This window comes from Salmo salar, chromosome 02, assembly GCF_965601325.2.
Source record: "Salmo salar chromosome 02, fSalSal1, whole genome shotgun sequence".
Classification (NCBI taxonomy): domain Eukaryota; kingdom Metazoa; phylum Chordata; class Actinopteri; order Salmoniformes; family Salmonidae; genus Salmo; species Salmo salar.
Window position 1 is genome coordinate 72990591 of NC_138292.1, and position 18092 is coordinate 73008682.

Genomic DNA, 18092 nt, shown 5'->3' on the forward strand with positions numbered 1-18092 from the left:
TGGGGTTGCAATGATCATGAGAACGGTGAGGAATCAGCCCAGAACTGCACGGGAGGATCTTGTCAATGATCTCAAGGCAGCTGGGACCATTGTCACCAAGAAAACAATTGGTAACACACTACGCCGTGAAGGACTGCAATCCTGCAGCACCCGCAAGTTCCCCTGCTCAAGAATACATATACATGCCCGTCTGAAGTTTGCCAATGAACATCTGAATGATTCAGAGGACAACTGGTGAAAGTGTTGTGGTTAGATGAGACCAAAATGGAGCTCTTTGGCATCAACTCAACTCGCCGTGTTTGGAGGAGGAGGAATGCTGCCTATGACCCCAAGAACACCATCCCCACCGTCAAACATGGAAACATTATGCTTTGGGGGTGTTTTTCTGCTAAGGGGACAGGACAACTTCACCACATCATTTGACGGGGCCATGTACTGTCAAATCTTGGGTGAGAACCTCCTTCCCTCAGCCAGGGCATTGAAAATGGGTCGTGGATGGGTATTCCAGCATGACAATGACCCAAAACACACGGCCAAGGCAACAAAGGAGTGGCTCAAGAAGAAGCACATTAAGGTCCTGGAGTGGCCTAGCCAGTCTCCAGACCTTAATCCCATAGAAAATCTGTGGAGGGAGCTGAAGGTTCGAGTTACCAAACGTCAGCCTCGAAACCTTAATGACTTGGAGAAGATCTGCAAAGAGGAGTGGGACAAAATCCCTCCTGAGATGTGTGCAAACCTGGTGGCCAACTACAAGAAACGTCTGACCTCTGTGATTGCCAACAAGGGTTTTGCCACCAAGTACTAAGTCATGTTTTGCAGAGGGGTCAAATACTTATTTCCCTCATTAAAATGGAAATAATTTTATAACATTTTTGACATGCGTTTTTCAGGATTTTTTTATTGTTATTCTGTCTCTCGCTGTTCATATAAACCTACCATTAAAATTATAGACTGATCATTTCTTTGTAAGTGGGCAAACGTACAAAATCAGCAGGGGATCAAATACTTTTTTCCCCCACTGTATATATTTTGTACCAATTGAGAACTTTGGTCTAATTCCCTGAGATCTGGATCTTCTCTGGATCTTCTTCTTTTTGGGGTTTACTGCCAGGGCCCAAGTCTGGCAGTATTACTCTAGCAGGTCCAGGCTCTGCTGAAGGCCATGTGCTGTGGGTGACAGCAGGCATAGGTCATCTGCGAAGAGCAGGCATTTAACCTCTGAATTGTGGAGACTAACACCAGGGGCTGAGGATATTTCTAGAATAGTGGCCAATTCGTTGATGTAAATATTGAAGAGTGCAGGGCTCAGATTGCAACCCTGGCGAAGGCCCCACCCCTGGTTAAAGAATTCTGTTATTTTCTTGCCAATTTTAATGCTGCACGTATTGCCAGTATACATTGATTTAATTATGTCATATTCTTTAACCCCCTACACCACTTTCAATAACTTTGTAGAACAGACCTGTATGCCGAATAGAATCAAATTATTTGAGGAAGTCAATAAAGCAAGCATATATTTTGGTATTATTTTGGTGGACATATTTATCTATCAGGGTGTATAGGGTGTAAACATGATCAGTCGTGCGATGTTTTGGTATAAATCCAATTTGGCTTTTACTCAAGACATTGTGCTTATTAAGGAAGTTTAGAATTATTACATTTATAATACGACTACAGAAAACCTTCCCCAGGTTACTGTTCACACAAATGCCTCTGTAATTGTTAGGGTCAAATTTGTCTCCGTTCTTAAAGATTGGGGTTATGAGTCCTTGATTCCAGATATCAGGGAAATAATCTACACTCAGGATCAAATTAAACAGTTTTAATATAGCCAATTGAAATTTAGGATGGAGAATGAGCATCTCATTTAGGATGCCATCAGGTCCGCATGCTTCTTTAAATTTGAGAGCCTGAAGTTTCTTATAGAGCTCCTGGTCAGTAATTGGGGAGTCCAATGGATTTTGATTGTCCTTTATAGCTTTTTCTAATCCATTCAACTTCTCATGAATTTGGCGTTAATCTCTGTGTTTTTGTCAATTTGAACAGTGTTGTAGAGTGTTTTAAAATGGGTTGTCCATATGTCACCATTTTCTATCGCTAATTCATCTTATTTCAATTTGTTTACTTTTTTTTCAAATTTTGCCAGAAGTTGTTTGTGTTTATGGACTCCTCAATTAGTGTCAGCTGCGTGCTGTTGTACTGTGCTTTTTGGTTCTGAGTGTACGTTTCTAGAGTTTTAAAGTCTCACAGTAATGAAGGCGTAATTCACCATTATTTGGTTGGATAGTGTTCTACGTTTTTTCCTTATAATTTTACAATCTGCATCAAACCAGTTGTCATCTGTGGTCTTTTTTGTTTTGTTCTTTATCAATTTCAATTGTGCTTCTTTTGCCGTTTGCCTGAATATATAGTTGATGTTTCGTACTGCTAGATTGATGCCTTCTTTACTGTGAGTGAATGTGGTATCCAGAAAGTTATCTAAGAGTGTTTGTATATTTTGGTTCCAGGTTGCTTTCTGTTATTCTTCTGTGCTGTTTTGAGCTCATCTGTATGAATTTCTGATGTAGTACAGCTTACTGGGCTGTGAATGTGTGGTTGTTTCCATGTCTGTTCTTTTGAGGAACAATGTAATTTGGCTGTGATCAGACAGAGATGTTAGTGGCTTGACAGTGAATGAGCTGAGAGAGAAAGGGTCCATGTCTGTGATCATATAGTCTATTGTACTGCGGCCAAGAGGTGAGCAGTAGGTGAATCTCCCCAAAGAGTCCCCCCGTAACCTACCATTGACAAAGTACAGACCCAGGCTTCTACAGAGCTGCAACAGATCCCTTCCGTTTTTGTTGACGGTACTGTCACTGTTGTTTCTATGGGGGAGATGAAGACAGTTAGAAACAGTATGGCCTGTAATAAAGCTGTCCCCTCGTGTGCTCGTTAGATCAGGTAGTGTTCCTGTGCGCACATTTGTGTCCCCACAGATGAGCACATTTCCCTGGGCCTGGAAATGGCACGTCTCTTCCTCAAGGCTGGGGAAGATTTCCTCTGAGTAATATGGTGATTCTGAGGGGGGGATATATATTGCGCAAAGGAACACATCTTTTTCTGTCAGTACAAGTTCTTTTTTTAGTTTTAACCAAATGTGATATTTACCAATTTTGAGGGGATCAATTAGATTTTGTAGTTGGGATTTGTACCAAATGATCAATCCTCCAGAGTCTCTGCCTCCATTGACAGAGCTGTGTTTCTGTGATGACACAATTACCTCTCTGTAGCCTGTGGGACATTGAGTGACAATGTCAGCCTTACACCATGTCTCCTGCAGAATGATGACGTCAACATCTTTATGATGTGTGTTGAACTCCAGTGTTAAACTCTTCAGTCTGAAGGTTGATGAGTTTAGGACCTGAATTTTCCACATGCTAACTGATAGTGATTTCATGTTGCAAAAAGAAAGAATAGCAGTCACAAATACAGTAACTACTAACTAATAAGTTGTTAAGAGTGAGATAAACAGAATAACAGCTAACATTTTTTCTGTTATATATTTATATAAATATTCCTATTAATTGAACAAGTAAACTTTTAGTACAATAGTGTGTGTGTGTGTGTTTAGTGCAGATGTATTGGAGGAGCTGTTTAATCTCACTTAATCCTACATGGTTCTCTTGTCCTCTGACGATCTCTACGTACAGTGGGGCAAAAAAGTATTTAGTCAGCCACCAATTGTGCAAGTTCTCCCACTTAAAAAGATGAGAGAGGCCTGTAATTTTCATCATAGGTACACTTCAACTATGACAGACAAAACGAGACAAAAAATCCAGAAAATCACATTGTAGGAAATTATGGTGGAAAATAAGTATTTGGTCAATAAAAAAAGTTTCTCAATACTTTGTTATATACCCTTTGTTGGCAATGACACAGGTCAAACGTTTTCTGTAAGTCTTCACAAGGTTTTCACACACTGTTGCTGGTATTTTGGCCCATTCCTCCATGCAGATCTCCTCTAGAGCAGTGATGTTTTGGGGCTGTCGCTGGGCAACACAGACTTTCAACTCCCTCCAAAGATTTTCTATGGGGTTGAGATCTGGAGACTGGCTAGGCCACTCCAGGACCTTGAAATGCTTCTTACGAAGCCACTCCTTTATTGCCCGGGCGGTGTGTTTGGGATCATTGTCATGCTGAAAGACCCAGCCACGTTTCATCTTCAATGCCCTTGCTGATGGAAGGAGGTTTTCACTCAAAATCTCACGATACATGGCCCCATTCATTCTTTCCTTTACACGGATCAGTCGTCCTGGTCCCTTTTCAGAAAAACAGCCCCAAAGCATGATGTTTCCACCCCCATGCTTCACAGTAGGTATGGTGTTCTTTGGATGCAACTCAGCATTCTTTGTCCTCCAAACACGACGAGTTGAGTTTTTACCAAAAAGTTATATTTTGGTTTCATCTGACCATATGACATTCTCCCAATCCTCTTCTGGATCATCCAAATGCTCTCTAGCAAACTTCAGATGGGCCTGGACATGTACTGGCTTAAGCAGGGGGACACGTCTTGCACTGCAGGATTTGAGTCCCTGGCGGCGTAGTGTGTTACTGATGGTAGGCTTTGTTACTTTGGTCCCAGCTCTCTGCAGGTCATTCACAAGGTCCCCCCGTGTGGTTCTGGGATTTTTGCTCACCGTTCTTGTGATAATTTTGACCCCACAGGGTGAGATCTTGCATGGAGCCCCAGATCGAGGGAGATTATCAGTGGTCTTGTATGTCTTCCATTTCCTAATAATTGCTCCCACAGTTGATTTCTTCAAACCAAGCTGCTTACCTATTGCAGATTCAGTCTTCCCAGCCTGGTGCAGGTCTACAATTTTGTTTCTGGTGTCCTTTGACAGCTCTTTGGTCTTGGCCATAGTGGAGTTTGGAGTGTGACTGTTTGAGGTTGTGGACAGGTGTCTTTTATACTGATAACAAGTTCAAACAGGTGCCATTAATACAGGTAACGAGTGGAGGACAGAGGAGCCTCTTAAAGAAGATACAGGTCTGTGAGAGCCAGAAATCTTGCTTGTTTGTAGGTGACCAAATACTTATTTTTTTTATATTTAAAAATCCTACAATGTGATTTTCTGGATTTTTTTCTCATTTTGTCTGTCATAGTTGACGTGTACCTATGATGAAAATTACAGGCCTCTCTCATCTTTTTAAGTGGGAGAACTTGCACAATTGGTGGCTGACTAAATACTTTTTTGCTCTCTCTCTCTCTCTCTCTCTCTCGGAATACATGTGTTTACATTGCCAAAGCAACTGATATAAACAACAAACAAAAGCGAGGAGACAAAAAACTATTAACAGTAAACATTGCAGTGACAAAGGTTTGAAAATGACATTTCAAGTGTTATATTATCATCTATGTACAATGTTTTAGCAACGTGCAAATAGTTGTAGTACGAATAGTAGGGGAAGATAAATAAACATAAGTATTGGTAGTATATACAATTTTGTTTGTGCTGCACTGGTTGCCCTTTTCTAATGGCAACAGGCCACACATCTTGCTGCTGTGATGGCACATATCTTCACCTAGAAGATATGGGAGTTCATCAATGTTTAAATTGTTTTCAAATTCTTTGTGGATCTGTGTAATCTGAGGGAAATATGTGTCTCTAACATGGTCATACACTTGGCAGGAGGTTAGGAAGTGCAGCTCAGTTTCCACCTCATTTTGAGGGCAGTGTTCACATAGCCCGTCTTCTCTTGAGAGCCAGGTCTGCCTACAGCGGCCTTTCTCAATAGCAAGGCTATGCTCACTGAGTCTGTACATAATTTTGGGTCAGTCACAGTGGTCAGGTATTCTGCCACTGTGTACTCTCTGTTTAGAGCCAGATAGCATTCTAATTTGCTCTGTTTTTTGGGGTGATTATTTCCAGTACGTCAAATAATTATCTTTTTGCTTCGTCATAACTTGGTTGAGTCTAATTGTGTTGCTGTCCTGGGACTCTGTGGGGTCTGTTTGTGTTTGTGAACAGAGCCCCAGAACCAGCTGGCTGAGGGGACTCTTCTCCAGGTTCATCTCTCTGTAGGTGAGGGCTTTGTGATGGAATGTGTAGGCAGCGCTTCTTTTTAGATAGTTGTAGAATTTAAAAGCTCTTTTCTGGAATTTCATCCACCAAGGTCTTCTTCAGTTCCTGTTGTAGCTGCAGCCACTCGTCTGTCGATTCTACTTCCTCCTGTGGATCAGTGACATCAGTCTGATTGATTGGGTCATTTATTGATTGATAATTGGTTAACTGATTAATGGTGGGTGGATGAATGGATTGATTGGTTGATTGATCGGTTAGTTGATTGATTGATTGATCTAGGCTACATTACCTGATCTGAGTCAATGATTCTGGCTGCTCTTACCACTCCCTCATCCTCCATGTATTCCTCTTCATCCTTCATTGGGAGAAAATGGGAATATGTTACACTCTGTGGGGATGTTCGAAATGAACTTGAAGTATGTACTTATTATCTTTCCACACACACACACACACACACACACACACACACACACACACACACACACACACACACACACACACACACACACACACACACACACACACACACACACACAACTGCGTTATCATCCTCGGCCACCATAATGCACGGGCGACCCAGGAACCCTTCATCATCAGACACCATTATGTTGTGCATCTCCAGACCCAACTTGAGATCCAGCCTGTAGGAGATGGAGGAATACAGGGATAAATATCTGGCCACTGTAGTGGTTGGAAATACAGCCTGGTGAAACAGGTGGGATCTCAGGGCTGAGATTGTTAAGGGAAGTAAATTCACTTACGTAGACTTTTCAACAAGACACTGTCTTTTCCCTGTGGGAAAAACAGGCAACAGGGTTAGAGTTAAGATATTCATTTGTGACACGTAAAAGTAATTTTAATTAAGGAGTGGTACAGAGAGAGAGAGAAGTGGAGAAAGAGAGAGGAGCGAGAGAGACAGAGACAAACTGAAAAGAGAAAGAGAGAGAAACTGAAAAGAGAGAGGAGCGTGAGAGACACAAACTGAAAAGAGAGAAAGAGCGGAGTGAGAGAGAAATAACAGACACCAACTGAAAAGGGAGAGAGGAGAAAGCGAGACAGAGAGACAAACTGAAAGAGAGAGAAATGTGAGAAACAGAGAGACAAACTGAAAAGAGAGAGAGGAGTGAGAGACAGAGAGACAAACTGAAAAGAGAGAGAGGGGTGTGAGAGATGAGATAGAGAAGAAAAAGAAAACAGTGTACACTCACGGTACAGCAGACCAATGAAACAACAGGTGGTCACCAAGGTAACCAGGAAGAGGAAACAGCCGAACACAACAGCCACCACCACGGTAGGGAGGTGGTTCAACACTGGCAGAGGAAGAAGAAGAGGTAAACAAACAAAAACAACTTCAAACATCTGAATACAGGCTTTGATTGAACTACATACAACCCCTTGACCTTATGTAGAGCCATGTGTCTGTAAAATTCCCCCACACACACACACACACACACACACACACACACACACACACACACACACACACACACACACACACACACACACACACACACACACACACACACACACACACACACACACACACACACACACACACACACACACACAATTCCAGTCAAGCAAAGACTCTCATGCCTGGGATGGTCCAATGGTCTTAAGCCTCTGTGTCTGGAGCATTTGTACAATGTACCGCTGCCAGCATGGGTTTGAATCTGGCCTCAATGTACCGCTGCCAGCATGGGTTTGAATCTGGCCTCAATGTACCACTGCCAGCATGGGTTTGAATCTGGCCCACTGCTCTTTCAGCTATCTCTCTCTATCCAATAAAAATATATTTAAGAAAAAAAGAAAAGACTCATCTCAGACCAAACCTTCTTTATCGATGTACCTCTCCTCACTGCTGATCACCGTAGTGCCATCAAAGCTGTTGGACACATCACAATGGTACGTTCCGGCACTGCTCCTCCCCACGGATAACAACAAAATGGATTGCTTCGGCTGGTTCTCCACCCAGTAGAAGTCTCCACGGCCTTCTAGAACAGTTCCATTGAGGAACCAGCGGTACTGTGGAAAGGTTCCCCTCTCCACGGAACAGTAGAACCTCAACTTCTCCATTGTGGGCCTTTCTCCCACGTCGGCGTCGTAGTGCATTGTCACAGCTCCACCTACTGAAACTGGGGGGTAGATATACTCAGCGAAACAAATGGCACCCTATTCCCCACATAGTGCACTACTTTTGACCAGAGCAAAAACATTTTCACTCTGTAGGGAAAAAGGATGCCATTTGGGATGCAAACATGAAATGATGAGTTTCAATGTATGAGTATTGATAAGTCTAGCGGGTCTTGAGTGCTGAGAACAGAACTATAGGTCAAATCCTTTTCTTGAAACAGACTGTCGGACAGACAGACGGACGGACGGACGGACGGACAGACTTACCAACGTGCATGGCCGTCCACTGACCATACACCACCCGGTCTCCGTTCTCCGCCTGACACTGTAGAAAGCCCATGTGGAGATCTAGAACCACTGGAATAGAGAACGTGGCGAATCGCTCGTCAACCGTCTCCGTGCTGATGAACTCTGACCTGCTGTAGAGGGAGAAGGTGATGGGCGGAGTCCCCTTGAGTGATTGACACGTGACGAGGGCAAAGTAGGTCCCGTCTCTTTCCTTCAGTACCAGGAAGAGGAGGTCCAGTTCAGACACAAGCTCTGAAAGAGAGGAGAGGATGGATGGAGACAGTTTTGAACAAGATATCATCTGAATACAGGGTTTGATTAAATACTTACACTGACTTCACCAAAAATAATTTAAAAAATACAAATATGTGACAGACATGACAGAATCCATTTTAGCTGTCAGGAGCTTTGAGAAATACGCAGGGTGGGGTTTTCCTGACTGCAGGACCTGACCAGGGAAAACTCCTGCCCTAGACAGGAGAGATAGGGCAACTTGGAGGAAAACAACCCGCTTCATGCAAACGTCTCTTTTCTAAAAGAAAAAAGCACCATGTGGTAAGACTTAGACTTGTGCATACTGGCTATCATTTTACCAGACATTCTTCTCCAGAGCAACTAACAGGAGCAATTATGGTTAAGTGCCTTGCTCAAGGGCACAGACAGACTTTTGACCTAGTCGGTTTAGAGATTCAAACCAGCGACCTTCCGGTTACTGGCCCAACACTCTAACCACTAGGCTACCTGTCGCTATACTTAGGCAAACACATTCTGAAGGGAAATAAGAGGGCAGATTTTTTTGCGTCTGTGTTCTTCAATAAAAACAGAAACTTTAGAAGGGGGGTGTTTAACCTGTTTCCTCCCCTTCGTCTACACTGATGTAAGTGGATTTAACAGGTGACATTGATAAGGGATCATATCTTTCACCTGGATTCACCTGGTCAGTCTATGTTTACATGTTTTGTGGTTTAACAGAGGCTCTTATCCAGAGCAACTTACTGTAGTGAGTGGTTACTTTTCTGTACTGGTCACCCCTGGAAATCAAATCCACAACCCTGGCATTGCAAGCGCCAAGCTCTACTAGCTGAGCCACACAGGAAAATGTACAACTTATTTAATGGAAAGAACAGGTGTTCCTAATGTTTTGTACGCTCAGTGTGTATATAGAATGTTTATAGATCTAATTCATTAGATTAAATAAATAATTTTTGCTAAATGAGGAAAATATTACCTGAAAATTGTTTTAGTGGATTGACTTAAACAGTTGTGGTTAGACAGATGACATTTTTATTTGAGCAAGACTAATGATATCCAGGGAAAGACTAGCGATATCCAGGGAAAGACTAGTGATATCCAGGGAAAGACTAGCGATATCCAGGGAAAGACTAGCGATATCCAGGGAAAGACTAGCGATATCCAGGGAAAGTGTTAAAAAATGTTGGTAACATCAAGTGGTTTCTGTGGGAATTACAGGAGGGGGGTTGTTTAACCCCATCAAATAAAATCAAATAAAATGATATTTGTCACATGCGCTGAATACAACAGGTGTACAACACCTTACAGTGAAATACTTACTGACAAGTCCTTAACCAACAATGCAGTTGTGAGAAAATAGAGTTAATAAAATATTTACTAAATAAACTAAAGTAAAAAATAAAAACAAAAGTAACACAATAAAATAACAATAACAAGGCCATATACAGGTGGTATCGATATAGAGTCAATGTGCAGGGGTTGCAGGGGTAAAGGTTAGTCGAGGTCATTTGTCCATATAGGCAGGGGTAAAGTGACTATGCATAGTGATGTGGACAGAAAGGAACGTGAAACTCTCAACCTGCTCCACTACAGCCCCGTCGATGTGAATGAGGGTGTGCTCGGTCCTTCTTTTCCTGTAGTCCACGATCATCTCCTTTGTCTTGCTCATGTTGAGGGAGAGGTTGTTGTCCTGGCACCACACGGCCAGGTCTCTGACCTCCTCCCTATAAGCTGTCTCAACGTTGTCGAGGTGGGAAAGCACAGTGTTGGGTGCGATGGAGATTGCGTCATCTGTGGATCTGTTGGGGCGGTATGCAAATTGGAGTGGGTCTAGGGTTTCCAGGATGATGGTGTTGATGTGAGCCATGACCAGCCTTTCAAAGCACTTCATGGCTACCAACATGAGTGCTACGGGGCGGTAGTCATTTAGGAAGGTTACCGTCGCTTTCTTGGGCACAGGGACTATGGTGGTCTGCTTGAAACATGTACACTGTAGGTATTACAGACTAGGTCAGGGAGAGGTTGAAAATGTCAGTGAGGACACTTGCCAGTTGGCCCGCGCATGCCACCCTGATTCTAGCTCCGGGGTGAAGTTCCCCCATAGAACAGTGGATCCCAACCAGGGGTACTGTAACGGGCATCATAAGGATTGGACCAAGGTGCAGCGGGAACGTGTATACTCATCTTCTTCATTAAATCAAAAGAAGGAAAAACAAACAAATCACGTATACAAAACAACAAACGACACTAAACAGTCCTGTCAGGTGCACAGACACAAAACAGGAGACAACTACCCACAAACCCCCATAGCACAAACACCCCTATACATAGGACCTTCAATCAGAGGCAACGGGGAACAGCTGCCTCCAATTGAAGGTCAATCAACAAACCCTAAACATAAAAGTAGAAAAACTAGGCTGAACATAGAAAAACACTAACCTAGAACATAGACCAAAAACCCCGGAACACTCTAAACAAACACCCCCTGCCAAGTCCTGACCAAACTACAATAACAAATAACCCCTTTACTGGTCAGGACGTGACAGGTACTAGGACCTCTGGGGGTACTTGGCAAGACTGATGAGACCGCAGGCCTGCTGGTAAAATGCACATGAGGGCTACTACGGGCAGAGCAAAATTCAGTTGGTGGTACAGTAACCAAAAAGGTTGAGAACCACTGCCATAAAGAATAATAGAGGACTCTTCTTTGTATCTGTTCCATTATGACATCTGTGAAAGCACAGGCAGCACCATTGAGGGCATCTCCATTTTGAAGTAGTCCATTTTCTTCTTCTACTACTCCTATGACTTGGTAAACAAGCTGAAAGGGTACATCCTGCCACCTGGAGTGTGTTGTTTGAACAGGTATAAAGCGAAGGTTGGTGATATACTGTCAGCTGCAGTTATGGAATGTTTGCTCATGAGCAAAATTCATTGGCTGATCCCTCCTGATGACCCGGATGGAATTATGTGATCCTTCCTTAACCCATAGGAAGTCCCACCCAGTTGACTAATTCAAAATGGTGAAATTCCTCTATGTTGCTGCCCATGCTAAAACGTTTTTTGGGGCACTAGAGCCCTCTATCTATCTCTATGAGTATCCCCTAGGTACAGATTTAGGATCAGCTTCCCCTCCCCCAAGCCTAACCTTAAGCATTAGTGTGGAAAATGCTAAACTGACTCAAGATCAGCATCTAGGGGCAACTTCACCCTACTCCATAATTATGTGATACAAATTACCCCTGACCTCTGACTTTTGACCTTGATGACCTTGGCAGTGCTCCTGGAGGAGTAGACCTTGGTAAAGTTGTCCTGGGGCACCATCCTGTAGTAGTGCATACAAATACAGCTATTGTCAACAATATTTCCAGTGAGTTTTCACATATTTTCAAGAAGCTAAATAATAAAACATTGACGAAGATCTATGTGACTAGAATGGTGTATTTGTCAATAAATATATCAGTTAATCTTCAGGTGTGCAAAAGTGAACCTCTGAAAGACAAACACAAGACAGACAGACCAGACAGCCCAGTAATAACAGACCATCCACAATACAGTACCTGTAGATGAAGAGTTCCTGTGTCTGATTGTGTAAAGGAGACAGGGGGAGGGGCTTCCCATCCACCAGCCAATGGTAGGAGACGTGGTTCCCTTTTGTGATGTTACAACGTAGGGACAGTGGCTTCCCTTCGTAGAACTCCACAGACCCTGATTGGACTACAACCTCTGCACCGTTGACTGGGTCTGTGGGAGAACACATAGAACCATTCTTAGCACCATAGAATCTGATAATGTTGTGTGCTAATTCTAGGAGGGCATTTTAGATCTATGAAAACATTTTATTCTATTAAGACATTGTAATTGTATAAAGACATTCAAATTCTATGAGGACATTGTAGTTCTATGAAGACATTTGAATTATCTGAGGACATTCAAGTTCTATGAGTACATTCTAGTTCTATGAGTACATTCTAGTTCTATGAGTACATTCTAGTCCTATGAGGAAATTGTAGTTCTATGAGGAAATTGTATTTCTATGAAGACATTGTAAACGCAGCAAAAAAAGAAACGTCCTCTCACTGTCAACTGCGTTTATTTTCAGCAAAGTTAACGTGTAAATATTTGTATGAACATAAGATTCAACAACTGAGACATAAACTGAACAAGTTCCACAGACATGTGACTAACAGAAATGGAATAATATGTCCCTGAACGAAGGGGGGGTCAAAATCAAAAGTAACAGTCAGTATCTCGTGTGGCCACCAGCTGCGTTAAGTACTGCAGTGCATCTCCTCCTCATGGACTGCACCAGATTTGCCAGGTCTTGCTGTGAGATGTTACCCCACTCTTCCACCAAGGCACCTGCTAGTTCCCGGACATTTCTGGGGGGAATGGCCCTAGCCCTCACCCTCCGATCCAATAGGTCCCAGACGTACTCAATGGGATTGAGATCCGAGCTCTTCGCTGGCCATGGCAGAACACTGACATTCCTGTCTTGCAGGGAATCACACACAGAACGAGCAGTATGGCTGGTGGCATTGTCATGCTGGAGGGTCATGTCAGGATGAGCCTGCGGGAAGGGTACCACATGAGGGAGGAGGATGTCTTCCCTGTAACACACCACATTGAGATTGCCTGCAATGAAAACAAGCTCAGTCCGATGATGCTGTGACACACCGCCCCAGACCATGACCGACCCTCCACCTCCAAATTGATTCCGCTCCAGAGTACAGACCTCGCTGTTGTCATGACGTTGGCCTCTTTTGGTACAGGGAGGACAGTTGACTCCCCCCCCAATCCACCCTGTGTGTAAAGGGTTGTAAAAACTCTAAAATTCCAGGAGAGTCTCTGGCCACATGGCCCATAGAGAGACACAGGAAATTCTTCCAACTCATAGAATTGGAGAGCCAAGCGACATTTTGTGTGTGCTGAAGAAGGTATGGAAGATTGGTGAAGAATCCAGCTACGAACTGATCCGCTTGGTACAATTTTGTGATACTCAGAAGAGACAATATAGCCATATTACCATAAAACTGTTTATATAATAGCATCATAATGGTTGTATAGAATGTATTAATAAGGATAAAGCTTTTGTAAGACATTGAGATGCTATGTACTGATGTAATGTGATAGAATTGTATTTCTGTAACCAAATCTAACTCAGTCATAGGCACGCCCCAGGGACACATACAGGACCAGGCATCATTTGACAAGCCTGTTCTATGGGCACTATAAAACACCCCCTGATTTACATTTCTTCAGACCAGGCCTCCACTCATGGCTAATAGGTTTTACCTTCCAATTCCTCTACTGAAAGTGAACCATACCACGTGGTTAACTTTTAGACTATTGATACCGACAGAATAAGAACAAGTCTTTGATATTAATTATTAGTCTGCAGCTAAGTAAATTATATCATCGAACGCGAAGACCAACGAAACAACCATTCTATGACGACATTAATGAATGTCGCTCTGAAAGATCCATTCTAACCGAGAGAGAGAGAGAGAGAGAGAACGCGGACAAAACTCCCCAACAGAACAGAACTCTCGAACAAGGATCACGACGACACACTGAGCGTAAATATATATTGATTGCAATTGTTCCCGAATGAGTGAGCCGTCAATTGTTAATATTAATGAACTCTGTGCAACTTCTCAGCAGACCGTTTATGACCCATTGTTCAACAGGCCGACCTGCCTGTTTAGCCCACAAGGGCACATTCCTCTACCAATCCTTTGTGACGATAATTACTGTTTGTATGTTTTTCTGTTAATTACTTAGTGTAGTAAATAAATGATTTTAAGACAATTGATGTATGGATGATTTTAGTAAAGACTGGGTTCGTGCAGATACAACAATTTACGACGTTTGGAATGAGACTGGACTAGAGGTAAAATACACCATTTAAACCAGAAGATAATCGGCCTATATAATAATATAGGAAAGTTATGTTAGGAAAATTATAACTTTGTAATCTGAATATTCTCCTTGGTGCCCCGATCTCCTAGTTAATTACAATTAAACGATTAATCAGTTTAATCGCGTGATAATAATTACAGGGAGTTAATTGATAAACATGTCTTCCGTTTAATGGTACCCAAAGACACGACACTGTAACGCTAATTCCTTCGACGAATCCGACCATCACCCCTGGTGAGACAAAACCGCAACTCGTCAGTGAAGAGCACTTTTTGCCAGTCCGGTCTGGTCCAGCAATGGTGGGTTTGTGCCCATAGGCGACATTGTTGCTGGTGATGTCTGGTGAGGACCTGCCTTACAACAGGCCTACAGGCCCTCCGTCCAGCCTCTCTCAACCTATTGCAGACAGTCTGTGGTCTAGAGTTTTTTTCCTCTGGTTGCACATGTGACATGCTGGTAGAAATGATGTAAAACGTATTTAAGTTTGTCTGTTAAAGTCCCCGGCCACTAGGATGAGCTTCTGGATGAGCATTTTGTTCTTTGCTTATGGACTTATACATCTCGTTGAGTGTGGTGTTAGTGCCAGCGTCAGTTTGTGGTGGTAAATAGACGGCAACGAAAAATATAGCTGAAAACTGTCTTGGTAGATGGTGTGGTCTACAGCTTATCATAAGGTACTCTACTTCAGCAATACCTTGAGATTACCTTAATATTAGACATTGCACCCCAGCTGTTACTGACACACACCCCCACCCCTCGTCTTACCGGACGTAGCTGTTCTGTCCTGCCGATGCACGGAAAACCAAGCTAACTGTATATTATCCGTGTCGTCATTCATGGTGAAACATAAGATATTACAGTTTTTAATGTCCCATTGGTAGGATAGTCTCAAACTGAGCTTTTCCAGTTTATTCTCCAGTGATTGCACGTTGTCTAATAGAACGGATTGTAGAGGCGGGTTACCCACTCACCGACGAATTCTCACAAAGCACCCTGATCTCCGCCCCCTGTATTTCCTTATTTTCTTCATGTGAATGAAGGGGATTTGAGCCTTGTCTGGGAGAAACATTATATCTTTCGCTTCAGACTCATTAAAGAAAATAATCTTTGTCCAGTTTGAGGTGAGTAATCACTGTTCTTCTATCCAGAAGCTATTTTCGGTCATAAGAGACAGTAGCATCAACATTATGTACAAAATAAGTTACAAACAATGCGAAAACACACAACTGGTTAGGAGCCCGTAAAATGGCAGCCATTCCCTCCGACGCTAATTCTTCCAGAACAAAACAAAAGTATTAATACAGGGCCTACGACTCACCGACTACTCTGAGGTGGTGTCTTTCACTGACGGTGGGTTGTATTACTGTGTTGTTCTGGACGCTGGCTACACACACCATGTAGCCCTCGTAGGAAGCAGTGATGAACAGAGGGAAATTGGCCATCTCACCAGACAGAGCGCTGTAGAAGCCTAAGGTCTTGGACCGGTCACCTTCCCTGAGGACAGATTACAGTAATGGATTGGATACATAACAGTGGTAAAATGTATATTTTATTGTGTTGTTTACATGGCATTTTATTGACAGGGCTCTGTAGAACCTTAAAGCTGCAATATGTAACTTTTTGGGGGCGACCCAACCAAATTCACATAGAAATGTGAGTTATAGATCTGTAATCCTCATTAAAAGCCAGTCTCAGAAGTGGTAGCTCTGTTCTATGTATGCTATTTCTATGCTTCCCGTTCTTAAGTTTTGTTTTTGCATCTTTTACTTTCAATTTTGTACACCAGCTTCAAACAGCAGAAAATACTATATTGGTTATGGAAAAGATATTTCACAGCGGTTTAGATGGTACAAGAATTCTCAACACTATACATGCATGTTTTGTCACATAAACTGAAATTAGGCGAACTATTCAAATTTTAACAACCAGGAAATGGCGGAGCGATTTCTGCATAGTGCATCTTTAAGGTCTTGTCTCATGTGAGTTTCAAATTGACCCCTAGAACCCTACCCCCTAGGCACTGCATTGGATTGATTAGCCTACTTGCCTACTGATATATTCATATTGACAACACCTCCTGTCAGATCTCCAGTATTTAGGGTCTTGAGGTAGATATTGTAGCGATCTTAACCAAACACTTAGCAAGCTGGTCAAGAGGTTCGGAAAAGGATCTTTTGGCGTAACAACTAAGGTTTTGGGTTGACAGTCGTTTGAGTCTCGGTCAGGCTACCCCTTGAATTCCCTACAATACAGCAACACCCACCTGAATAGCTGGTAGAGGATGGACTCTTCTTTAGGGTAATGCAGCACTTCACACTGGAATTCTTCAACAGTCTTCTGTAGGGCTGTTGAGGGGCCGTACAGCAACGGTCTGCCTAGGACTGAGGCTCCTGGGACTGAGGCTCCTTGGACTGAGGCTCCTAGGACTGAGGCTCCTAGGACTGAGGCTCCTGGGACGGGGATGGGACGGGGGTATCCAACACAGTCAGACACACTCAGAAACACACACACACACAACTTAGACAATGGTACAAAACATACTTGTCTTCTGGCAGAAGGTGTACAAACCTTCAGAGAAGAAGAAAAAGAAGATAGACTGTTGGTGTTCTATAAAATAATAATCTGAAAGCCATGATAACAAGTACAGCACAACTCACCCAGTAAAACTACTACTGTTGTTCTGAGAGTAGTCATCTTCTCTCCTTCCTCCTTATCCAGAAAACCCCATTTGACTGAGTTTGTTTTTGACTGAAGAAGCAGACATGGAATTTGCATCCGTGTGTGTGTAAAGGTTTGAATGTGTTTACATTTGTTGTGTGTGTGTATGTACTGCAGATAAAGTGGTTATGGAGGGTGGTGAGTGTGAATGAATGGTGGAGACAGAGAGATAGAGAGAGAGAGAGCAGGATGTGGGGACCGATAAAAATAACAGAAAAAAGGTTAGGACCTAGTAACCTACACGCCCCACTACACACACACCAGACACACACACCAGACACACACACCAGAACCACTCCAGACACACACACACACACACACACACACACACACACACACACACCAGAACCACTCCAGATACACACACGTGCACAGAACTGATAGTACAATACACCGTCCCCCTCCCTTATACCCCCTCTCTCTAACTGCAGTTCCACGAAAACACAACATGCTTCAAATGTCGCAACTTTATTAACACACACGAGATGTAGCATTACATTTTTTATCGTTTCAGTATTGATAACAATTCTTCCATAAAAAGTCATAAAACATTTGAAAAGACAATTTACAGTGTTAATTTTTTTCACTTTGGTGCAATTTTCACAAGTATGTGGTACATTTTCACAACTTTAAGTACAAAACTCTAAACAGATAATCAAAATGTCACGTGGTCAAAACTCTAAGCACATATTCAATTGACTGAGTACTACAAAC

General features: G+C 42.7%; 1 protein-coding gene across 8 annotated transcripts; it reads right to left on the reverse strand.

Annotated features, from left to right (window-relative positions):
• Nucleotides 1-5315: 5315 nt before the first annotated feature.
• On the reverse strand, nucleotides 5316-17675 carry LOC106564374 (uncharacterized). Of its 8 annotated transcripts, none has more exons than XM_045709118.2 (12): nucleotides 17318-17675; nucleotides 16924-17110; nucleotides 15979-16149; nucleotides 12299-12482; nucleotides 11986-12063; nucleotides 8466-8738; nucleotides 7898-8200; nucleotides 7274-7375; nucleotides 6827-6857; nucleotides 6601-6706; nucleotides 6355-6420; nucleotides 5316-6212 (listed from the first exon to the last, which is right to left on the reverse strand). In XM_045709118.2, the coding sequence occupies exons 4-12, from the start codon at nucleotides 12357-12359 to the stop codon at nucleotides 6123-6125; spliced, it is 1110 nt and encodes a 369-aa protein (XP_045565074.2). In that variant the 5' UTR covers nucleotides 12360-12482; nucleotides 15979-16149; nucleotides 16924-17110; nucleotides 17318-17675; the 3' UTR covers nucleotides 5316-6122. The 8 variants fall into 8 exon arrangements, with proteins under 8 accessions (XP_045565074.2, XP_045565078.2, XP_045565084.2 ...); XM_045709122.2 differs by having other exon boundaries at nucleotides 16924-17154; XM_045709128.2 differs by having other exon boundaries at nucleotides 16924-17228.
• Nucleotides 17676-18092: the final 417 nt, after the last annotated feature.